At 40.8% G+C, this 26,162-nt stretch overlaps 1 protein-coding gene across 3 annotated transcripts in view; it reads right to left on the bottom strand.

The window, feature by feature from the left end:
- Positions 1–26,162, bottom strand: part of LOC134155704 (multiple epidermal growth factor-like domains protein 6) — a 203,918-nt gene that overhangs the window by 46,003 nt on the left and 131,753 nt on the right. For all 3 annotated transcript variants that reach the window (XR_009961686.1, XM_062603150.1, XM_062603151.1), the window contains exons 6-14: positions 23,565–23,687; positions 16,549–16,674; positions 12,392–12,514; positions 9,641–9,763; positions 6,649–6,786; positions 4,457–4,579; positions 3,738–3,860; positions 2,623–2,781; positions 17–148 (exon numbers count right to left, since the gene is read on the bottom strand). Coding sequence is in view for 2 of the 3 variants with exons in the window: in XM_062603150.1 (XP_062459134.1) it covers positions 17–148; positions 2,623–2,781; positions 3,738–3,860; positions 4,457–4,579; positions 6,649–6,786; positions 9,641–9,763; positions 12,392–12,514; positions 16,549–16,674; positions 23,565–23,687 (1,170 nt within the window). In the remaining variant the exon portion in view is untranslated. The remainder of the gene's footprint in view (positions 1–16; positions 149–2,622; positions 2,782–3,737; positions 3,861–4,456; positions 4,580–6,648; positions 6,787–9,640; positions 9,764–12,391; positions 12,515–16,548; positions 16,675–23,564; positions 23,688–26,162) is intronic.

Below are 26,162 nucleotides of genomic sequence, written 5' to 3'. Positions count from 1 at the left end.
AACCCACTGTACTCACTTTCATTACAGATAATGCCAGTCCACCCAGGTGAGCAAACACAGCCACTGTGTTCACTGTTACATCTGCCTCCGTTCAGACAATCCTCACAGCTCAAGCTACAGTCATTGCCGAACGCGTTATCAAGGCAAACTGGAATGAAAAAATACAGAAGGCTTAGTGAGCATACAGACAAAATACTTCCACAAGCTTTCACCTCTCATCCCAGACGTATAAGTGTAAAAAGGAACCTACACAACGTTGACAGTCTGAGAAAAAAGTATTCATGTTGCTAGCATTAATGCTGGTAATGTTGCAAATACCACTGATTCATTTCATGTCCCAAATAGTGATTCCTGGACTTCCCTCTCCAAATTTTATAGTTGAAATAAAAGGAAAGCTGAGACTTAGCTGGAATTTATTCCTTTAAATGCTGTAATTCCTACCAAAGAGCACTTAAAACTACTTTTTAAAAGCAAATATCTTGCCTTCAGAAAAAGTGAATTTGCACCTAATAAAAGCTTGATAATATTGTATACAATTAGAATTATTTTGTGGGAGAGAATATCTTTTTCTCCATACTAGGCTATGCTTTTTGTTCTATTGCAGTAGGTGGACGTGGTGCTATTTAAGCTTAGCTCAGTGATATTTTAACAGCAGAGGCTGGGTGTTATTCTAGGAAAACAATGTATAATAGACATTTATCCCTACCTTTTTCTTCACAGATATGAAAAAAGGGTTAGTTTATATGGGAAAGCTTATGTGAAAACGCATTTCTCCCTCACCTTCCCCAACCTCTTTTTTTCCCTTACACCCACAGACACCTGCACCCTCATGATCTTTCCTTGTGAGGTCTATTGAGAAAGGCGCAGAAAATAAATGTTACTTGCTGCTAAAATACCTTGGTGTCATTAAGATCCTATCCACATGGTCAGTTTACTGCCTCTGAGGCTTTATGGCTTTGGCTGGAAGCATTTTGGAAAGGGATTTAGAACAACACCTGAAAGCGAGGTGGCAGATTGTTTCAGCTAACAGTAAGTCAGCAGGCTGGTTGCTTCTCGCCAGCAATTTTCCATGTGGGGCCAGATTTCCTTTAGGTCTCAGCACCCAGCTGTTCTTTTCTCTTGTTAGCTCAACAAATGCCGAAGCTTCCAGAGACATTCAGAATCTCAGTGCTCCCACCTGGAACGGGTTGTAAGTTCATACTTCAGGAGAATAATACAGATTACCAGTAAAAACATCATGCTTCTACCTTAAGAAGTCATTCAAGTTATAGAAAATATTTAATTACTTTTGCCTGTTTACTGTTAAAGCATGGGGGTTTACAATATAGATAGCAGCACAGAAATATGTCTGAAAGTATGAGAAATAAATTAGTATTTGCGAGTTAAAAGTGCTTATTAAACCATTAGAATTTCCATTTCTCCCTCACCTTTTCCTTCCATTATGTGCTGCAAAGCCTCAGCTTTAGGACAAGTGCAGATGCTCTGCTATGACTGATAACACCTAAATTTATGTGGCTAAATATAAATAAAACATGCAAGAACTGGTCAATAAATATTTGATTCTGGTTTCTAGGCCTGATAATTTTGCCTGTGGTTATCTCATTTATCAGTTTCCCAATTGGTTACCAGTGTTGTTGAGTCCGACTAGATGCTATGTGATTTGGGAGGTCTTAACTCTTTTGTTCATAAAAATAAGTTAATTTTTTTATTAAAGCCAAGACCAATTCCTGATTTTTGCCTGTAGGGCACAGTACTCAGATGAGTAATTAAAGCTCATATAAAAATCACAGGACATACATAACAAAAATAAGAATTTTCTTTCTTCCCTGGTGACCACTGGCACATACTGTACTCATCAGGAAAGCAAGCACAGGGTTTCAACTCATAATACTCTTTAGGTGATGAAGTTTCTACCTTCAGGTGGAAAGACTGAAGTCATGCAAAGCTCAAGTGGGGTGCAAAACAGCTTTTGCACTTACTCCTGTGACTGTGTGGGCTCATGTGCTCTCTTTGTCACCAGTCATGCCAAGCCCTTGGCCAGCCTGAGCATTATGTGGATGTGTCCCAACTTTTTCCAGAGAACATGCCCAAAGCATCAAAAGGGATGTGAATCTCCAGAGGGTTGTTTTTTTTCCACAAAAAAGAATGCAAAAATATTAAGCAAAAACCCTCCAGTGATTATAAAAGGGCTTGTTAAAAGGGCACACATGCCCCCAAACCCATTGCAATAACCCATGCAACCCTCTAGCCCTAGGATCTTTCTCTTGTTGCTTCTGAGGCTTTGTGCAGACTACCTGTTTTTCCAAGAAGGCTTCCATCCCCTGCCTGCTGTGCTCTCGCTTTTCCCCTGCATCCCTCCCATCACATCCAGCCAGCAGCCATGAGCAGTGAGCCTCCCTGTTCCTCAAACGTGTCCCATTTGGGATGGGACGTGTAGTAATGCCACCTCCCTGATGGCATAGAGGACAGGCAGAAATGATTAAAGCTCATCCGTCCTGACAGGGACCCTCCATCCCTGACAGTATAAGCCCCAGCCAGCCCAGCATAACTCTCACGCAGAATTCTCTTCCTGACACTATTCCCCCAGTTTGCTGTAATGGCTAGAAGTGCTTGTTCACTCACCAACCCTGTGCACCAGGGTGAGCTCTTCTCGTGGATCTTCATCCTCATAGAGGGCACCAAGGGTGTAGTGAAGGAGCTGTGGGGGATCTCTGAACTGCAGCCCTGGAGCCCCGGCAAACCCCACTGCTTCCTCTGCATCCACGTCCTCCCCACCTAGGGCTGACACACACACATGCCATCAGGAACTTGCCCTGACTCTTCCTTACAGATTTTTAATTTATTGTTTTTTTTTAATTTTTATTATGCTGGTACATTTTCCACCTACACCACTGTGCAGTCTGCACGGCTGATTCGTTTTCTCATCTGTATGTACAAACAGAGTTTCTGCTATCCAAAAAAAGAGAAATGGGAGAAATGGGAGGGAAGCAGGGCAGGAGAAGAAATCCTTCCCTTTCCTTTCTTCTGGAAATAAACTCTGGTCATGGAAAGTCCAAAAAAAGAAATTAAATGAGGATTTTAATTTTCCTCACTTGAAGTATGAGATTATTTTTAGTTAATGAAGGTCATTACTTTGGCTCATTTTGGAGATGACATATATAGAGTGAGTCTGGCTGTCCAATTTATCTTCAGAAAACCTAAAATTTGAGCCTTAAAAGTGATGGGAAATCATTTGGCTTTCTTTTTGGAGCTGGTTAAAATATCGAACTCTGCCTAAGGTTTAACAGGTGCTAAAGCTGGTTGTAAAACTAAGTTGCTAGGCTAAATTCTGTACTGGTTACGCTGGCAGAAATCCAGAATCACACCACTGACTTTAGTGGAAAACTTGCTATAGTTCATAAAAGCACAATTGGGCTACCTTTTTTTTCCACAGGATGTTAAACTTCACCAAAAGGTGCAAGAAAACTGTCAAAATAGTATTCATTTCTAGAACGTGAGGTTTAGGTTTTCCAGCATATCCAAGGGATTTAAGCACTCATCTCCCATTATCCCTGGCAAAACCCATTACTTGAGGAATAACTTGGGATCATGCAACTCGGCGTTGTATGTAGCTCTACCCTGGCCACATTCAGAGATGGATCCCAAAATCCCAGAACCTGTGAAAATCCCAGTTCTGAATTCACATTTTAGATCAGTGGGAAATACTTAATGGCCTCCAGTATGTAAAAATAACTTACCAATGCAGGACAATCTGTTAACACCAAGCCTGTAACCCTCCTTACATGCACATTCATATGACCCCAGAAGATTAACACAGAAATGGTCACAGTTGCCATTATTAAGATGACATTCATCCACATCTATTAAAAATAGATAAAAATGCTGATTAGGTACAAGTCCTTCTCTTTGGAGAGTACACTCTCTGCCCGGCTGCATCTGAAAAATTATTCTGCACATATGAACACCTGAATTTTTAGTATTTGGGGGGGGGTGTGTGGGGGTGTGTGTGTCTGCTTCTCACTAGAATTTGAGATATTAAAACATTTCAGGACAACATGGATTATTTGATTTACATTTTTGTCTCAAGTGAAAACAGCTGCTTTAAGCTGTTAAGCTCAGTTGATCCTCTGGTTATTTTGAAGGCTTTCCTTTTGTAGAAGTAGTCTTTAACACATATCAACATACAGTGTCCATGGAGAGAGGAGGAAAAGTTCCTCTTTGCTGGCTTGTTTCCCACAGCCCCACTTCTCCATGCTGGATCCTGGGTTATTACTGTATTCTAGTCTCACAAAGTGGAAATTATACATTTGCAAAATCTTATCAGCAAAGCTCGCATACGGTCACTGATTCTCTTATTAGAGAAATGTCCACACAGCTCTGTGATGAGCTTTGACAGCATTTCTTCTATCTACTGCTGTGCTTAGTTAGACTGAGCCACTGGTATCAAGGGACTCACCGTCGCAGGCACAGCCATCGGCATTTGGCTGGAACCCCGCTTTGCAGGCACACTCATAGCCACCTGCATAGTTGATGCAGAATTGGGAGCAGCAAGACTCTCCGGTCTTGCACTCGTCCAGCTCTGCAAGAAAGAAGCAACTTGTTCAGCCCTTAGGCACAGTCTGAGCTGTTCCACCAGTGTGGCTCAGTTGCTATTGTGCTTTTCAGCACATGCCTTTCTATGTCTTCCACTCCCTTCACCCACATAAAACACTGAATCTGACAGCAGCTCTCTTCTACTTTCTCCCACAGTAGCCAATACCCTTTATGTCCAAGGAGAGGCACCTTTTCTTCAAGTCGTAGCTTCCATGAGGTGATTTACAAAACAAACAATGATTATGTCTCACCAGCCCACAAATACCATCTATTTAACAGTAATCTACATTTAACCATTTGTACTTTTTTTACATTCAACCTTATTCAAAACAAACTGGTAGCGAAAGAGAGCTCTGATCCAACAAAGCGTTTGCTGGACATCAGCAGCTTACTAGGTGCACTTGCAGTTTTTGATAACTAATTGCCCATTGCCTTATCTTGCCCTGTGTCCATCTGGAAATTGGTATAATTGACACCGTTATTCCGGTGATTAGACAGGAGAATCGAGCTGTTATCTTTCCAGTGCAGGCTCTCAGGTGATGCCAGCCCTTGCAGCCTGCTGAGCAGGTCAGTGGCCATTCAAGGGCCACCTTGTCAATGCTGAGTCTGCAAAATGCATTTGATGAGCAGCCGCAGATGGGAAAGGTCAGTGTCTCAATTAACCTTGGAAGAAGTACCAACATTATTAGGAAACACCGACAGGAGAAAGAGGAGGAAGAAAATGTAATTAATCAATTGAGGTGAAGAGGTCAGCATGAAAATGATAAATGCAGGTTATTTGAACACAAGAGTGTTTTCCAGAAATGCTGCAAGCTGAGTTCCTCTGCAGTACATCAGACAATGCCTTGCTCTGGGGTCTAGCAACAGGCCCTTGTCTGTGCAGGAATGTGAAGTGTGCATTCAACAAAAAGGAGATTTTTGCTGTTAAGAGTAGCTTTTCATGTCCTCAGTCTTGCCAAATCCTTCCCCTGTGCTCTCACTTCCCTCCTGGACACATCCAGTGTAACTGCTTCCCTCTGAAATCCTCATCAGCAGGTCACTGAGCTGGGGCACAGGCAGGAGGCTGCTCTGCCTCCTCTCATCCGTACACAAACAAGACTGCATAAACCATCCCACCCCTGCAAGGCTCTGTGCCCAAATCTGCCTCCCTGACCTGCTTTTTAAGCTCCAGCACAGGTCACCCTTGTAGACCTCAGTGCTTCCCTCTTCCCTCCTCTCTCCTGCACTTGGCCTTTTTTGTTGCAAGGCTCTTCTTGTCTGTAATGCCTGTCACATCAACCAGTGCTCTCACTCTCTACCTCTCCTCACATCTTACTATACTGCTGTGTGGTACCTGCTCTGGTTTTTTCCTCCCTTTCTTCTTGGCTATTCTTTAAAATTTTAATGTCATAGTGACAGCAAGCCTAAAGCGGAACACGATACAGTTTGCACAGCAAAAGGAGTAAACAAACAAAAAAATTAAAAATCACATTGTAAAATTGTTTAAAACGTGAATGAATTTTTAAGCTCTTTTCTTGAAATGAAAACAAATCTAACTATTGCTTTCACTTCCTAAGTGAGACTTCTCACAGTCAGAGGTGCAATCTCATCACTGAGCCAGTCTGATAGAAATACAGCAACTTCCACAACACAAAGTGGGGTTTGCACATGAAGCACTTCAGAATAGCAATGCTACCTCTCCCAGCCAGAGGTGACCTCTTCCCGGCCGCCAGCTGACGAAGGGAAGGCAAAAAAGTCAGACAAGTGATGTTTGAGCTGCACACAATGAGATACGGCCACAGCAACTGGCAATGCACCAAACTGTCATCTTCCATTTGGGAGGCAGAACTCCTTCCCCATGTTAATTAATACTCCCAGCAAACATGCAGAGTGAGGCAAGCTGGAGCCGTGGCTTGGAAGCACCAGAGGATGGTATTAATTAAAACTTGTAGAAGAAAGGAAGGAGATGGGAAGGCATTTCCTTGAGTGACAGCTCTCCTGCAGGCTGCCGTTGCAGAGAGACCTGCCGTGTCTCCTCCCTCCTCCCACAGGAGCACTGTATTTGTCATGAATTACCTGCACATGTTTTGCCATCAAAATCGAGGTGATAGCCATCGTCACAGGAGCAGCGTGGCCCCTCAGTCGTGTGTTCGCAGTGGTGAGAGCAGCCACCGTTGTTTTCCTGGCAGCTATCGACAATTTCCATTTCGATGCCTTGCAGAGAAATAAATCAAAATGATGTTAAAAAGCAAGCACAGGGGGAGTCACTGGAGAATAAGCTTTCTGTAAAAAAGCATACATAAGCTGACTGCTGTAGCAGGAAATATAAACTGAACTCCCACTCACACCACAGAAAAGCATGTTTTGGAGCCACTGAACTCTGGGTATTTGTCTCCTTGTGTCATAACAGTGTATGCTCTTGACTTGGGTAATGTGAAGCTGGTCCACCGTTCCAGCAGTCTGCCTACTACAGGAGCCCTCACAGGTTTCCTGAGATTTATGCTTGCTTTGAATGCAATAGCAAGTTCTGCCCTTGCCTCAAAGGAGGAAAGGAACCATCTGAAGAACCCAGGTGGTCCATCTCAACCCAGACTGCTTGTGCTTTCCAATAAGGAACTTTTAGTGTCGTATGCGAATGGGAAAGAGCTGGGTTCTGAAACATCCACCAAACACAAATGTCTTAAAACTTTAACAGCAGAGTGCTGTGTGACACCAAACCACAAGATGGCAAGTCTGACACCTAACCACAAAGCAGAAGATTCCACAGGTTTTGACTGTTGGATCTAAGGTTAAATATAAGGAAGAAGTTCTTTACTTTGAGGGTGGTGAGGCACTGGAATGGGTTGCCCAAGGAACTTATGAATGCTCCATCCCTGGCAGTGTTCAAGGCCAGGCTGGATGGAGTCTTGGGTGACATGGCTTAGTGTGAGGTGTCCCTGCCCATGGCAGGGGGGTTTGAACCTGATGATCTTAAGGTTGTTTCCAGCCCTAACTATTCTATGATTCTATGTCCCTTCAACAGGGCACATGGCAATTTCCCTCCTGGGACTTTGCCCGTAATTAAGACAGTGTGGTGGCATGATGGTGTTGCCATCCCTCTTCACCCTGATGGATCATCCCCATCCTTCTGCACTGGGCTGTGCTGGACAGTCCTCACAACTGGCCAGGTCCAGTAGAAGTCCTCAGATAGAAAAGGGAACATCTGGCCACCTCATTCCTACCCAGGTACTTCATTGGATGATTTCTTTGGGATGAAAGCAAATTGTAAGCTCAGTTCTAAATTTTCTCCTGAAGAATTACCCAGAGTGTCTCATTACAGAACTATGTAGAGAGGAATTAATTTCCCATAATATGCAGGAGAACTGAGAAACACCCTCCTTAAAGGAGCCACCATGCTTCCAGAAACACTCCAGCTCAGAGCTGAGGCCATCAGATTTGGTGCAGAAGGATGGGATTTCCCCACTGCTGTGGCTCAGGGACACATCTGTGTTGGAGGTTCTGCTCCTACGCTTTTTGTGCCCTCAGGGAGCAATCCACCTGCCGAAATGCAAGTCTAGCTGGAAGAGGATATAAATTAGGAGAATATATATTGAAAGCTACATCCTGTGTATAGTATGATTATTTGCAGCAGGGAGAAGAAACCTAGTCACCTGTCCTATGTGTCAAGCTGGGATTTAGGAAACCCAGCAATCAAATGCAGAATCTGACTTCATATACTGTCTTCATCATTTACTTTGTCTCAGTTCTTCATCAGTAAAAATAGAATAATAGCTCTTCCCCCTGACACTGGGGAAATGAAAGAATAAACAAAGATTATAAATTTCTCAAGCACTGGGATAACCCAGATCATGAATAGATGCAGAATGTTTTTATTTTTATTATTTGCTTTAAATATTGTACATAAGGCACAGAGAATCACCATCGCCTGAGATTTGCAGAACATGGAGAAAATACATTACCAGAAAAATCACAATAAAATCTAAGTGGTCTAAAGCACTTTTTTTTTAATCCCAAGATAACACATCATTTCATATCTATATATTAATTGCATTTCCTCTACCACTGCACTATTCACAGTTCCCCCCATCACCTATGAAATAATTCTCCAGGATATCTCTCACATAATTGTTTTTTGTTTTTAATGTATGTTAATGCTTTGAAACTGAATTTCATCCCCAATAAGTATTTCTTACACACACATTCTTAAAGAAAGCATACATTCTCTGGCATGCAGCATATTTTCCTAAGGAAATTCTGCTGAAAGCTCTTGCACAGTATTATTACATTGAATGGTCTTTGCCCACCTCTTTCCTAAAACAGGTCATTCTTTTGTCTGCATTCCAGTGAGCTTATGTTAGGTCCATAATAACACAAACTTTTCCACACATCATCTCCTTTATTTATCTAAATTTGCCCTCAAGGACAGCCTAGGGATCACCTATCAACTAACAGTGCTGGAAATCAGTCCCCTCCTCAAGAAAAGCGGTGTTGATTAAGAAACCCTGCTGGCAAGAGATAAGCATGTGAGGGAAGACAACAGAGCTCAGCATCATTTTAGTTTGGGAAATTTCAGTTGTTCAAATATTTTTTGCATCCCAAACCTTGCTTTTTCCCTTTTTTTTTTTTTTAAGGCATCTACTTAATAGTGTCAATAATCTCAGAAGAAACATAAGTAAATTTAGAGAGATAAAGACAGGAGTAGAATATTACATTTCTTTCTTGCCTCAGATGTGGCATATAATAAAATTGGGAGGAGGAGGGCAGGAATGAATGTATTTCACAGAAGAGCAATATTTTAGTAGTCCTACACAGAATTCACCAGTCTCTGAAGATAAACCAACATGGCTATTTGCTCTTTGAAATGCAGTAATTAAGGTCTGTGAACACAGGTTTAGGAATATCAACCTGCAAAACCAGCAGTGGCAGAAGATGAAGAAAATAGTATTAAGCTTGAGCTTTTGCATACATTTATGTTGCTGTGAGTGCTAATCCAACTGAATTAAAAATGAAGTATAGCAGTTTGCAGATAAGAATGCCTGAAATGCATAACTGCAAAAGTGTCACTTACGGTAGCACTGCTTTCCATCAGCCCCCAGCTCGAAGCCTGGATTACAGACACAGGTGAAGGATCCCAGACTGTTCACACAACGATGAGCACACCTGGCTCTTCCTTCTGCACACTCATCAATGTCTATGAAGCGTAGAGAAAGGCAAAGACATTCATTTGGATATTAAAGTAAAAAATAGTATTTTTCTACATGCACATGGCTGAAAAGCACATCGTGATGTTAGTCTACAAATGACAGCATCTGATGAATCCAGGAACAGTGAATTCAACATTGCTCTACAAAATAACCTTTCCTTCTGAACACCATTGACCTTGAACCATTCAGTGTGAATATTTACAATACCAAGCATTATATTTACAGAATCAGTCAAAGCAACTTATTATTCCTGTAAAGAAAGCAATGGCCAAATAAGTCACATGAAGAATTCAGAAGAAATTCCTACCTCCCACTACCCTAAAATTATCACTAAGTCTTCAAAACTGCTACATTTAAATTAATGGAACAGGAAATAGCTGAATGTCAAATGATTTGGATTGAATAGTGGCTGGGTTTCAGCAGGTACAATGGAGACAGATCTCGGTCACATCCCTGAATCATGCTTCTACAGAAGTCATCTACTCCAACCAGCAGAGTTTCACCACACCTCACCACACCTATAAGTAAAGAAAAAAGGTGAGGAACTGTGGATGGAGAGACCGTTGTTCGCCCAGCCCTCTCTTAAGGCTGTGAAAGCCCTTCTCAGCTTTATACTCACTAGTTTGTATTTTGGAGTTAAATGCGACCAGAGGCATCCATTTTCCTAAAATCTCAGTGGGACATAAAACTACTCATAAAGAATAATTATTGGGAAAAAAAAAAAAAAAAGAAAAGAAAAAAGGCAAAGCAAAAACTTACACTAAACACTGCTGCTGTGGAGCACAGCTGCAGACAACATTAACCTCTGTGCAAAGACTGACATTATCTTGCACACAGCAAACCCATAACCCACCTCCTGTTCCTTCTCTTGTTCTGACATTTTGCTTCCAAAATACAGATTATTCATTGCACCGATCCTGGGTCAGTGTCTCACACAGAGGAGAGAACAGTCTGGTGTGCAGCTCCTCACCTTTTGCCACAGCAAACCACTTTCTAACAGGTTTTATTTTTTTCTTCGCATATGCTGTAACCAGTGCCATAGTCATGGCCCCTTGTACTTGAACACAAGTAGCTTTATAAATGCAATCAGCCTACTTGCAAAAAGAGGCCTCAGGCACTGCAAACACCACACACCGACTCATGAAAATTTCAGGATAAATGACAGCTTCTCTGAAGCAGCCATGTGAGTATAGCTGCTGTTTAAACTAAAGTGGGCTCTCTCTCCTTTTTCTGTAATTGTCATTTTGCAAGTAGACTATGTATCTAAATTCTGTATATGTGCTTTTCTCTTTTTCTGCTTTTTCAAATAGAAAGAAGTTGGAAAACTGAAACAGCCACCAATCTCCACGTTTCTTCCTATCTTTTAAATACAGCTAATAGCTAAAGTATGACACTTTAGTTGCCCTCTGTCTCCTTCTAGCTCATCTTCCAGAGAGCCAAATACTAGCTTGAATTTTGCAAAAGATATTGAATAATTTCTGGAAGAAAAAAAAAAAATAATTGCATATCCATAGTAAGACATGATGCCTAGCAATTCAAAAGACTGTTGTCATGAAGGTGGGAAGAAAATTTGTTCCAATATGTGACACTGGAAGTTTCCTAGTGTGTTAGTTTATACATAAATTAATGGAATTGTCAATGTGTATCTTAGATAAAATGAATAACATGCTGACCCTAGTATTAAACCCACTGCTGTTTCCATCTATTAATCGTCAGTGAAGTGTCTACACTGCTTTAAAATACACTGCTTTTTCAGTAACCTTACTTATGAGTAATCGCAGTAAGAGAGGATAGTCACTGAGCTGTGCAATGTTACTCACAGAATAGCTTAGAGACAACTGAGTAAAATAATCAAGTTAGGAAGTATTTTGCAAAGCACCCAGCACCACACAAGACAACAATATGAACACTGGCAAAATCCTGACCAGGTTTTCAAAAGGAGGAGCTCATAACTGGTGTCCAAATACATACCCTGACTCTGACAAGGCTGTTAAAAATCTGTGCACCATGAAGTCCACAATTGCTTTTTCCTTCATAAAACTGATAATCTAGCTTCCAAGTATCATATTGAAAGAAAAGCAGGTATTTTGATAGGTAATTGCCCCACATTTCAGCTCAAAAATGCTTTAGAACCTTTTGAAAATCTCAGACTAAATACAAGACTTTGGAATTCAACTCTTTAAGCACCTTTCTTTGGAAATCTTACACTTCATAATTTTCCTTAACAGTAGTTTGTCTATTAATATGGAAACAGTTCTCCAGCTAAAAAGCCCTTTGAATTCTAAATAGGTTTTCAGTGACCTGGTTCAGAGTTAACTTGAACCAATTTTCCAGGAGCTGTATCTGGGGCATTATTTTAAAGGGACCCTACAAGAATAACACTACAGTATCTACAAATCCAATTGCTAGAAAGCATGGTTTAAGAGATCACAGAGTAATTTTCATTAATAAAATGGTTCTTCGATAGTATTGTGTGATGTCAATATCACAGAAAGAAACACCATTTCAAAATGCAGACATATATTTGTACAATATATTCTTTTCCATTCAAAGCTCAACAAACCAGAGTGCGTATTAGTATCTTTCTTCCCAATAAATAGTCCATAGTTTCTTACCTAAACAGGACGTTTTGTCTGCAGAAAGATAATACCCTGCATGACACTCGCACTTTGCAGTTCCTCTCTCATTTTGACAGATTTGTGAGCATCCTCCATTCCCAGTTGTGCAGAGGTCTATCACTGAAACCAATTAGAACACACTGTCAACTTAAAGGTCATGGTTTTGTCTGAAAATGATCTTACCTGCCACTGTTATAACTAACAACAAAGATTACTGTAGCTGCAAGAGATTAGACTGGAAAAAAAAAATTTGACAGAATTTGGTGTACAGTAGAGCCATTGTTTTTCTGAACACTATTTTCTCTGTTGCTGGACAGCATTTTTCAAGAGCAGCAACAATGCTTTACACAGTGGGAAGCTGGGCTTGTATTACACCTTGAAAGTAGGATAAGATAAGTACATTTTATTCTTATTTTGCTGTAACTGAGCAGATTTCAGTAGTTGTCCTAAACAATAGCAATTAGCATTCCAATATGTGTGAACCCATAAACACATACAGCTGTGGAGTTTGCCACAGAACAGTGTGTATTTAAAAGTCTCTAGAGGAAATAAATACTGGAGAGCCACAAAAGACCTCCTTCAGTCTAAAAACATGTCATTCCTGTTATACATCAAGATTTTCTTCCTTTTCTTGAACAAAAACATACCATTTCAAGGATAAGCCACTCTTAACTGGCAAGTACTTAGCAACACATTTATAAAGTGCTTATAGAAGTCTCCACCTCAGAGATTTCATCGTGTTTCATGGGTTTATTTCTGGAATACATACCTGCTGGAAACAATTCTGATGTATCTGCCCAAATAAAGACTTTGCACACAGTAGAAGAGACCTAACTGGGACTATTTGGACTTGGGTTAAGAGCCAGAGTTTTCATACCAAAATCTGATATTCTGCAGAAGGTTGAGGTTTCAGTTTGGAGTACTAGTTATGCTAACACACTGGTGATTAACATCACATAGATAAATTTGGAGGACACCTTTGAAAATGTGTCCTCTAGAGTTCTGCTTAGCTTCAAAATAAAGCTTTTCAAAAGTCAGAATTCAAGCTCTAATTCAGTTTTAGCATTTTACTAATTATTGTCTGATTTGAGACATTTGACCAGTATTTCTCACTCGCCTCCAACCTGAAAACTCCTTCACCAGCCAACTCAAGCTTTGTACAAGCCAACTTTTATCAAGGCATGAGGAAGAAAGTTAACATCAGTTCAAAGCACTGGCAGTGCTGTCAGTAACCCTGGGAAACCCCAGTAACCCTGGGAAAGGGTTGAAGCTGTTCTCATTTTTCATTTTTTCATTTTCTTTTTCATTTCTTCCAATTTTCACTTTTCTGTGTAGTGAGTGGCATTTTCAGCCATCATTTGGCAAAGAAGAATATTTCCCCAGAACACCTTTAAATTCCCTTGTTTAACTTCTGCCATCTCAAGAACATAACAATTCAAGTTTGCAGACTGAGTTTGCCTTCAGAGTATAAAGAATAAATAAAAAAATCACTGTTAAGTATGTAGAACTGAAGTTTTCTGTTGGATTTTCACCACAATAAATTGCAAATATTTTTCCAAGGGACAGCAGCACTTCATTCTATGTAACACTTTCAACACTGACAGCTTGGATCTACAGTTTGACAATTTGTGGTCTACAAAGGATTCAGCATCAAGAAAGAACTCGTTCCTCACTGATATAAAATACTAAGTTATTTGCTGATTTTTTTCTATTTGGTTAAACTAAACAAAATTACTAGCAAACAGCATCTGTTAAACCTGCATATTATAATGGTTTTCAGAGCATCTAAAGCTTTAATTTGAGAATGATTATTGCACCAGAGTAAACTTGTAATACTGTGTGACATGACAACAAACAAACAACAAATTATAGGGTAGATGTTAGCGCAACACAGTAATTTGAATAAAGATAGCAGCCTTAGAAGTCCTTAGACAAGATAAAAGATCGTAAAGGAAAGATCTTCAGGACATAAGGCAACCACTGATTGACTTGTTTTCCACTGACATATCTGTTCCTTCCTGTTATAGGCAGGTTTCAGGAAAAACTAAAAATAACTCATTAGAGTTATTTTTTCCTACACATTTGGCTCTTATTGACTTAACAACTTTAGTAGATAACAGACTGCATCATACAAAACTCTATTCCAAGCTGTTAAACGCTATGGCAAAAAATTTAATGGAATGATTAATTTCCTAGATGTTCTAGATCAGTCTGCCTCTATGCTGAAAGCTGCACTACCCTGCTAGGCTTGGATGTTTCTGTGTGGCCTTTCAGGGCTATGGGGTGCAGTATTAACTCCGAAGCAGTCAGCAGGAATGACTCCACACATGCAGCACAGCTACACCTGCTGCAGTAAATACCCTCATGACACTAGTTTCTCTAGCACTGTGCAAACCAGTGCCTACAGCAGCCATCCTTTCTGCTTGGAAAGTAAAATCAGCAAAGCTCACCTCCTCCCACCTTTTCTACTTACAACATCTCTAATTGCCAAGCCAACTGTATTCATGGCCACTTTATGCTCATTTATTCCTGTAAAAATCTTGTCCACCAGTTTAACTATCATTTTTCTTACCCAGGTGTTTATTTGCTAAGGTATTTATGGCAGAAAGCATCCTACTCAATATTCATTTTGCCAGCTGAGCTCCCCTTGTGAGACAGATTCTCCTTCCTCTAAGGACAGTTGTCATCCCAGCGAGGGCTGCACTATTATATGTTGATTTATACCATTCTGAACACAGGTAACCAGGTAGAGACGTGAACTCCAGACAAGGTCTCACCCGCAGACAAAGCTGACCTTGCCCCTTAGCCGCTGTTCAGTAGTTACTGGCTGGTGATGAACTGCTGCCTTTGGTGGGTGTCTGACCCTCATTAGCTTCATGATGTGAGGAAGCCAATGGCCACAGCTGCGTGTGTGGTGGCAGAACCTCACCAACTAGGGGAATGAACCTGCTTGTTTTGCTGCTGAGCTGAACCAGTCACTAACAGCTGAGATAGAGCTTTAAGTGGCACATGGAAGTTTGAACAGCTCCATGACCGTCCAAGTGACCCAACCAGGCGTCGCCACACTCAGACCCTGCCAATCCAACCTCTGTCCCAACACATCACCATAAAAAAAACACTGAAAAGCTTTATGCAGGGGTCTGCATGCCCAGCTGGCTTGGCCAAGGACAACTTAAGTGCCAGAGGCACAGAGGAATCACAAGAGGTTTGGAAATAGGCTGGAGAACAGTGGAAGAAGGTCTCAGATGCCCTTTCCCCTACTCAAAACTCCCCTTGTCTGACTCTTTCTGGCAATCTTGGGGACAAAGCGCAGCCACCCCATGAAAGACGGAGAGGTGAGCTGGTTGTGGGTGCCCCTGTAGAGGGCAGGACCTGGGGAGGCCAAAACTGAAGGCCAAGTGCTCAGAACACACAGTGTGAGTTGGAACCAAGCTGAACAGCATGATTTACTTACACTTTATACACAGCATATGAAAGCTCCAAGCAGAAAAGAAGTCATATGGAAACGGTTTTGTGACAGGAATTTTAGTGCAGTATATCCATATATTTGGCCCTATCTTACTCTGGCATATTCAAGGGTACTATGTGTATGCACCTATGCTGGGGAAGGGGAGGAGTTGCCTTAAAAACTGATGAATACATGTGAGAACCCCCCTCCCCAAATAATCAAACGCAAAGGTAGCATTTCTGTTCTGCTTGTGAGAGTGTTTGCTTAGAATCCTGAAGGGGAGAAGAAATTAATCAGACTATGATTAGGAGAGACATAAACCAAAACCAGATAAAGAAAAGTTTATGTAGAATAAAACACACTATGGAATTATGTAGAATAAAACACAGGCCAACTTGATAAACAACTTGATGAGTAATAAGATGTTAGAATTACAACATGATTAAGTTCCTAACCTATGTCATCATCGTCAGTGTGCAACAAAGAGCAAGTGGTCTATGAGGCCAAAATCTTGTTCAAAATTGTGAATCAATGTGAACTTCACACCTCAAATGTGCCATTTTGAAATTGTGTTAATAAGCAATTCCTGGAGCTGCTTTTGGCAAGCAGGGTGAAATATGAATGAACACAGCCACCCGAAACACTACCCTGGGGTCTTTTTAATTGCCTTTAATGTGTGTCTCCAGGCAGGTAGTGCAGGACTTACCTTCACAGGATCTGGCATCCTTCTTTAGCTGGTAGCCTGGCTGGCACTGGCACTTATAGTGGTCTTCACTGAGCTGAACACAATCCTGCTCACAGCCCCCCTTGTTAACACTGCAGGAATTGATGGCTGGAGCCAAGGAAGCATTGAAGGAACACATGTCAACAACCCAAGAAACTTACTTCCTATTTTAAATGCATAAATGACAGTAAAAATACACAAACATCACCAAACAGCTTTCATAAATGCACCTGTCCCCATCGCCTGCGTGATTGCCCTCCCTTGCATTCAGGGTGCTTGCTTGACACAGTGTTCCATGTCAGCAAAAGCTGTGAATCCAGTGAGAGGCAGGTGAGATCCAAGAGCTGTAATGCTGACTGAAGTACAGCCACCCTTTGATCTGACAGCAGCAAAGCACTTGAGATTCCACTGAGGTAAGGAGGGAAAAAAGAAGTCCCTACTGGTATTTGCCCATTGTTGTTTTGTTGTTTGGTGTTTTTTTTTTCCTGTCCCTGCTGTCATTTATTTAAAAAAAAAAACATATATACAAAACCTGTCTTTTAGTTTGATTTCCTCAGCCTCATGCATAGGAAGCTGCAAATAACAGGAGTCACAAGCTCCACAGGACAGAGTTAGAAAGTAAACCACAAGTAACAAGAGGGTCTTTAGTACATCTCTAAAGATGCTGCTTCCTTTACCCAAGCAAATTAATATTCTTTTTTGTTCAACTTATATCTCTGGCTTCTAGAGAAACATTTCTCCTCCTGCCAAAATACGCTATCACACACCCACACCTATTCGCACACTGCATATAAAAATAAGAGCGATTGACTGAACCTGTTGTTCAGCTGTACATGTGTGAGCGTGTGCAGGACTGTGTCTGTATGTATTTTAACATCAGTGGATGTATTACGTTCTCAATGAATATCTGGAAAGATTATTTGATTCTTCATGAAAGGCATCAAACTCCAGACCCAATGAAGTCAGCAAAGAGCTTTGATATTTATTTTAGGAATATTCATATTAATTCATTTATATGTAATAGACATTAAGAAAACATTAGCCACAAAAGCTGCTGTAGGAAGCAAAGTGTGTGTTAAAAATACCCAAAGAAAAGCAAATTTTTACATTATCATGCACATAGCACACACAGCAGTAGCCAGGAGATACCTTGCTGCACACTGGACCTGACCCTGGCTTCTGATCTTCACCTGTGTCTGCAAACCTCCCACCCAGTTGAAAGCAGCTTGGTTTCTACATGGAAGACAGCAGACTTAATACACTGAGCTTCCTGCTTGCTGCACATTTGTTTCCAAAGACCTGCTTTTCAGCAAGAATATTCAAATGAGATGAAAATATTTCAGAAGATGAAAATGGCCTTAAATCAGCTCCAAGTGATGGAATATACATCTCAGTTTTTAGAAGTGCATTTTCTCCCTCCTTTTCTGGTGGGCATAAGCCAATTTGGATGTAAGGGGAAATAAGCAGCAACCTGCCATACTGAGGATTTTGGAGGCTTCGAAGCCAGAAGGTGATGGGTGTAAACTCCTGCACAGAGAGTTTGCACTGAGGGGGCTGTGCTGCCTGGCCCAGCATGGGACTCTGCCGGCAGCTGTGGAGGGAGGGATTACTACTCCAGAGCAGCCACAGCCAGGTTTCATGCCTGCTGCCAAGGCATCGCGTGCGCTACGTGAGAGGAGGTGCCAGACTGAATGAGAAGAGCCACTGGGGAAGTAACAGGATGAATTGTGCTTGTGCTCTCTGATGCCAGCAATGCATCTTTGATCAGAAAAAGGGAGAGACTCGGCATATCATGAATGTAATCCCATCTCCTGTAAAGGGGCTTATGGCTAGAGGTCTGAGCACATGGAGTTCAGGCAGAAATACCGTATGCCCTCCTGCAAAGATTCACTCTTGAAGTTTAGTAGAAAACTCACCCTGCCATCAAGTCCAGAGAAATATACATTTTCCAACTCATTATTTTTTATAATAATGGTCATATTTTCACAGAAAACCCAAGTATGAAGCCAGAGCTAGACGCATACACAGCAACCACGGGGTTAGAATATGCAGTCTCTTCAAGCCTGTGTTTTCCATCACCTTCAATCCAACCTTATCAATTACAAAAAAAACTCCAGACATACTGTGCTTTTACTGATGTGGAAAAACATAAGTTATAGATTTATAGCGACATCTTGTCACTTCCTGTTAAAAGCCTTAGTGTGCAAAAGTCTCTGTAAAAACCCACATCTCAACAGCTTTTCTACATAACACAGACACCAAAGATAACAGCTGGAACCAGAGATGAATGGGGGTCTGAAAACTCTGTTCTGCTTTCACTTCTAGGATTTTAAACAAGAACAAATTTCAGTGAAGACAATGAATTTACATCAGTCTAAAACCACAGCGCAATACTACAATAAACATGTACTCCCTCTGAGTTTCTGCCTTCCAGACACCAGTCAGTTAAACGTTATTGAAATTAAATTTATTGCGTTAACATAATCAAGGCACTAAAAACAAGGCAAAAAAACCCAGACAATGTAACCTCTGGCTATTTTAATTACCTAATTTGTAGTGAACATTCAGTCTGGCACATGTATCTAAAAGTGAATTCAATATTGAGCAAAACTGTGGGACCAAAAAGCTAAGGAAGAACAGGTGCATCGAAAAAGATGGGATTCTGGCATGCCACATAGTATCAGAGATCATCAAAGGATTCAAGATGACAGTAATTTACTTTCACATACTACTTATCACTGAACAAGGCAACCCATTTTAGAGGTTGTTTGCCTTAGAGTATGGGCAGAAGTTTCTAATGAGAGCAGGCGGAATGAAAAACAACAAACTTCAAACCATGTATTTTGAGGCTCATACAAGCAGTGGAGGTGTGGACCACCAGCTGTTAGTCAGGATCCCAAACATACTGTGATGACATCGTAAGAGGACTGGACACTGGGAAGAGTTTGACAGAAGCTCAGTAATCTTCCATGCAATTACACAAGAAAGCTTATCCCAGGTTTTTGACTCAGATGTAGGCTGAATATCTCACAAGAAGATAGACCCGCTTCCTTATGTATGAGAACCATCCAAAATCTGCTTTCCCTCAAGTGATTTTGGCACTTTTGCTCCCAGAAACATTGGGTTGCCAAGAAGAAAAAGACAATGTGGAAGGAATGAATATAACAGAAGCCTGGGCTGGGTTCATCTGAAAAGTCTGTCTGCGGGGATGTTTGTTTCTTATTTCTGCAGCTGAGGTAATCACCTTCCATAAACAGTTCGTTTCCAGAATGTAGCTCCTTTTCATTTTTAGTATGTGGCAGAGATCTTTACATCTTCTAAAGTATCCACAGAAGAAATATAATTGCTAATGCAAGCCCGATTTGAAACACTAGATGTTCTGCTTAGCTGGGCTAGGTCAGAATGCCAATACCTAAAGGGGGTCTACAAGAAAGCTGCAGAGGGACTTTTTACAACGGCCTGTAGGGATGAGACAAGGCGGAATGACTTTGAAAGAGGGGAGGTTTAGATAAGATATTAGGAGGAAGTTCTTTACTGTGAGGGTGGTGAGGCACTGGCACAGGTTGCCCAGAGAAGCTGTGGCTGCCCTGTCCCTGGCAGTGTTCAAGGCCAAGTTGGATGGGGCTTAGAGCAACCTCATTTAGTGGTAGGCGTCCCTGCCCATGGCAGGGGGGTTGGAACTATATGATCTTTAAGGTCCCTTCCAACCCGAACCATTCTATGATTCTATGATTATTGGGTTTACTTCTTGATCAGATGAGTGCTCAAAATTGAATATATGAACTGCTGCTGCAGGAAAAGGCAAACTCTATCCCCAGTGGTCAGCAGTTAGTGCCCAAATCCTGAGGCTAGGAACTCCTGGATTACTGGTTTACATGAAAAGCTTCTCTGTCCTCATCAGTTAGTAACTGTCTTGTGCTCCAGTGCATGAGAGCTTATTATATACATTTATTTTGGTGTCTTGTCTAAACCTGAAACAGAATTCAATATCCTCCATTCAGTATCCGTTTTATGATAGCAGTTCTCTCTGAAACCTACTCCTGTCTCTCATTTTAGTATTTATTTCTGTTTCTCCTTGATAATTTCTGAGATACTGAAAAAAGAACTGACCATGTATTAAGGTTTTTAATAGCTTCTTGTGAACAAATTTGTGAAGTGAAAACTCGCTTTCTGATAATGTTCATAGCTAGGAGAACTCCAAACGGAGCTTTCGATTATTTGTGCCATGAGAAAACCTTACTATTCTATGCCCACAGAAGGTTTTACACATTACACAGGTAAATTAATTTGTCGTACCACCTACTTTTCGTGTTCATTCAGTTCTCTTGCTCTTTTTCCCCAAAGCCACTTTAGTCCTTTTTTGTATAAAATTCCCTCTCCCCACAGCCAAAAATGAGACTATTCAGGAGGAGTAACAGAACTCAGACATCTCATCTTTCACTTCTGGGTTTTCCCTTGTCAGACCTGATCAGAGAGATATGAATTTCTCTCTCTTCTTTTAATTCACAGAAAACCGCTAGTGTTTCTAGTTGAATATGCACTGCTCTGCTTTTACATTAATTTCTTCTCTCACACTAGTGTTTCCTTACCCATACCTTATCCAGCTAAGATAATCAAGAAAAGATTGAGACTTTACAGTATTTTTAATTGCAGTTAAGCAGTGACCAAAACACTGAAAATCTCTGTATGTGGTAAACCAAACAAACCTAAAAGAGCAAGTTCTTTAAACAAAAAATACTATTCCCACAGCTTGAGCATTGGTACATCCTGTGTTCTAGCTGCATCAGTAAATTTATTGCTGTGATAATACCAGAAATGACTAATGACATATTTGGCTGACGTTAATCACAACCAAGGGACTTTGTACAAGAACAATGACCAAACTGAGTGAACTTATTCTGCAGATGTGAGCTGACCAGACTTGACTGCTCTTCTCATATTACCTAAAACCAGCCTTAAAAAATTAAATAAATAACATACTTTTCTTCTTCCCAAATGACAGAATATTTTAATCCTTTTTACAAAATTCAACAACTTGACTTCAGTACTGATTTAAATGTAAAATAAGGATGGCATATTTTATTATTGGTTTTAGCAATGTGCAGAATTAACTCCGCATGTCTTGTTTCAGGGCTCAAAGCCCAACCTAAGAAACACAGGGTTTATTCTTCCACAAGCACATAAATGGGCATCAGTCATGGGCTGAACTGCCAAGATCCATGGTGCTCTCATCTACATGAACATACACAGGGTAACTCCATACTGTGAATCAGTGGCTTTTCATCCTGTTTTTCAAACGCAGGTACAGCCTTTGGGATCATATCCACCCTCTTCCTACTGTTTTGTAATGCCTGTTTCTTGGAACAGGATGTCTGTCAGTACAACTGCAAGCATCATTCAGATTAGCAGAGCAGCTGCCAAAACCTGCAGCCAGCCCAGGCTCTCCATTTAATGTTGGCAGAAAGGGGAGCATATCCACAAGCAAGCATTCATGAGCTGAAGATCTTCAATATGGGAGATATAAAACTGATTTAAAGAAAAGCAATCAGTTTGGTTTGCAACTTCTTTTGTTATTGGCTTTCATATGTTATCTTTTGTTTGAGTGTGCCACAGAGGAGTACAGCAGGGGTTTTGCTGGCTGAGCAAGGGAAATTAGTTACTGGTTGTAACGGAGATGTTACAAACAGGACTGCAGCAGATGAAGATGTATCCCTGATGTACAGGGGCAGTGCAACCTTTCGAAGACCAGTGTAGATAAAGGAACAGATCAAAGGGCATAAGATCACTATAGGAACAAGGAGCTTTCACAAATCTATAGCACCCTAATTATCAGCCCACAGCACAAGCAGAATCTCAGGAAAAGTGCTCAAGACTCTCAGATTCACATGCATGGGCACCCCCTGATGGAGTTAAAAGGATTAGCGCAAGCTAAATATTCATTCATACACTTGGAGGACAGTTTTCAGCCCACCCCATCCATACTTCTCACTGTACCGTACCTAATAACTAAAATGCAAAACAGACTCAAGCAAACAATTCTGCTTTACTGTTTTACATAAAAAAACCCTCAACATACAGCAAAGACTGAAGAGATGAAAGGTAGGACTGTTTCCTTTCATGGACTCTCTGAAAACCAGAAGACCTCTGAAGGCATACTTAAATATTTCATTAGCCTTTTAGAGCTCACTGTCTAGCTATCAGACCATAGCACCATGTTCTAAGATGTATCTTAGTAATTCACAAATTTGGCCTCTGCTTTTGATCCTCCCTAGAGGATTTTCTGCTCTGCTCACTGTAGTGCAGTCAGAGATTTTACTTCACTGCTGTACCCCTTGACTCAGTTAATGAGATCTGCCTGCCTCAGCTCACCACCATCTGGGAAAGCCTATGGGGACCCAGCCTGGGCAGTCTGATGGACTAAAAGGCTAAATACAACTTCTTGGTGGCAATCACAAGTTTTTATTTTGTCTTCATTGCTGAAAACACAAACTACATTTTGGGATTGCTTGGTCAGAAGAGCAGTGTTCTGCCAGGCAGCTGTGGGCAAGAGATTTTGCTACCTGCTGTTTGTATCTCTCAAAAAACAGGCAAAAAGACTAAGAGGAGGAGTAATGGGGCAGAAAAGCCCAGGACAGTGCTGAAACACGCAGGGAGATGTGACACAAATTAAAAAAGCTCAGAATTCAAAAAAACATTTTTATTTGAAACTAAGATCCCCTATTTCCTTAATGCTTGCAGCAAACAAAAGAAATGTTCATAAGATTGCATCACAGAAACACTGGACACCATCACTCACAAATAAAAAAAAAGGGAACAATTGTACGCTCACAGAAAAAAAGGAAGAAATTTGGAAATACCCGAATCAAGCTTCTTGTGCTGGAATGGATAATGACATCCTTTGTGAATTAGTCAAAACTCAGACTGGGACAGAGGCAAAGAGGTTTAGCAGAGAAAACTGTGTCTTGAAGTATGGGAAGTGCTTGTCAACTTTCACTCACCTATGCAAGTGCGCCCATCAGCATGGAGCCTATATCCTGCCCAGCACTGGCAGTGGAAGGAGCCATGTGTGTTGACACAGCCTTGCTGGCAGCCACCATTCACCACCGCGCACTCATCCACATCTAGAGAAGAAAGGCAGATGATGAGAATTACATGACAGCCTTAGCAAAGACATACCCCAGCTCTCCTGGATGGCAGGCACATAGCTTATGCGTAATGCAACCATTACACTCAGACTGGGGTTTTGTTTGCTTCAATTCTGTGCTGTAAACAGAGCAAAGAAAATTGAAATTATACGGTGCTTTTCAAAGTTCCTGCAGGCACTGCCTCTGTAGTTTCTACTTCTGAAGCCCTTGTTAATTAGAATGATCTGTGACATGGCTGTTTCCTCAGGGCCAAGAGAAAAATACAGCAAAATAATTAGGGCAAGGTAACACATCCGAGCTCGTAGGTACCACTGGTCAAACACTTGGCTTTTTTAAACATTTGCTGTATGAAGATTTGCTTTTGCACCACGCTTTTAATCCTTTTAGCGGGTGCTCTTGAAGGCACAAGCACATAAAACTAACATAAATGGAAAAAAGCAATGCAATAACAGAGCCCATGCTCTCAATCAACATTACATTTTCAACCACTGAATACACAGGGAGCTTAGACATTACATTTAAAAAGAATGATGATTTTGTGCCACATTTTCTGCGACTCGTTCCCCTTAGGCTTCCTAGCATTCACCTAAGCTTTCCACAGCATCTTTTCAGATGACCTCCCAGAAAAACTATGTGATTTCCTGATGATATTGTTTCCGAAGCTAAGCAGGTATCTTTCCATATTTCACATTTTAGGGATTAACATTTAGCCAAATGAAGAGGGAAACTAGTATTAAAATAGCTCGAGAATGTTGCTTTAAAGTTTCATCTGAAAATGATACACAATGATGGACAAAAAAAAAAATCAAGAACAGTTTAAGTAAACAGGTGAAGGTTTAGAACAGACCCACAAACCTGAATTTCCAAAAATACCAAATAAGCAGTGTCTGCACCTTTTCAGCAACACTGGGCTACTGTAAGTAGCACCTGACTGGCATGTTGACACCAGTGCCTTAAAAATTGACACAGAAGTCATTGGAAATAAGGGTCAGTTGGTCCATGCCCTGAACAGAATTTCACCTGGTAGATGTCTGCCTAGAATTTGTCTGCCTGTTCCTTAAGAGCCATGAGGGATGGCAATGCCACTTCCTTCCATCTCACCAAGCAGTGATGCCAGTACCAAATTACCCTCACCACCAAAGACATTCTCCCCTTGCTGAAGCCAAACTTCCCTCTGGCAAAAGACATCTAAAAAGAATGCCCCTTTCAACATCAAAGACTCCCATTGATTTAATTGCTCTTTAGATCAGGTTCTCAAATTATCTAAGGGGTTTAACCACCCAAGCACACCAAAGCAGGTGTGAATGGGGAGACTGGGATTTGAAGAAATAAAAAAGAGTGGCTGCAACAAGTGCTGCTGTGGGGAAGCCTGCCAGCAGTGGAGAACACAGCAACACAAAGAGGTTCCCCCATATTGCACTGAAGGAACAAGGGACCTGGCTTTCATATTTTTGCTGTTGATATATTTGCTTTGCTTTTAGCCTTCATGGTTTAAATTTTTTAAAATGCTTTTAAGTTTATTCTATTTTAGAAAAATCTAATCAAAGTTAAATGAAAAAGGAAGTTTTAAAGACGACTTGGAAAAGCACAGTGTCTTGGTCATAAAGAAATGTATTTATAAAGTTAAATTTTAATACTTCACATGTGAATTTCACTCACCTAAAATGAAATCCTGGTGTTGACTAGTGTTTAAATTCCGACCATTTGCTAACATGAACTACTTTTTAATCCTTCTGCTGTATTTGCTGTTTTATTAGACTGTATACTACATTTCCTACTGCCTGGAGACATCTGGAATACTCTTCTTTAACAAAAGTTTTGCTTTTTAAAATGTAAACAGTATGCAGAAAATGTTATTCATCTTTTTGAATTCTATGCTGTTAAGAACTAGCCTGATGAAAAATGTCAGGACAAAATCAAAACCAGGAAACTATTTGTCTCGAGTATCACAGAAATAAAACAAACAAAAAGACTCAGAAAAATATAACAAGGAAGCAGCTGAACTGTATAGCACATCACATTCTAGTATTTATACCTCAATAAACTCAAGTACTGGGAGCTTCAATATAGTAATTTTATAGGCTACAATCAGCTGCAGAATTAATCTAATATACCAGATACAGTTTTAAGCTATCATTTCAGCACTTAGAAAGGAGAAAAGATTAGTTCAGCTAACAAAAACAAGCACTTGGAGTTAGCTCTATTTGTTGGACCCTATTTGAACATTTAAGGAACTGACTTGGTTTACAGGGGATCTCTGCAGCTCCCGCAGCCACTGTGGCTCTTCTTTCAATGGCATTTCCCTCATGATAGCACATCCCAAAGGGCCATGAAGCAACTATATTGCTGAAAGGCAGTATAATTAGGATAAAAATAAAAAGACCCTGAAATAGTTGTATGTAAGAGCTATAGCCAACCCCACCCCAAGACTCCCTGCAGCAAGTCAGGACA

Source organism: Pezoporus occidentalis, unplaced genomic scaffold (genome assembly GCF_034315485.1).
Source record: "Pezoporus occidentalis ecotype Australia unplaced genomic scaffold, CSIRO_AGI_Poc_V1 ctg8, whole genome shotgun sequence".
Lineage (NCBI taxonomy): Eukaryota > Metazoa > Chordata > Aves > Psittaciformes > Psittacidae > Pezoporus > Pezoporus occidentalis.
Note: the sequence above shows the minus strand (reverse complement) of the source record. Positions and strands in the feature narration are given on the sequence as shown.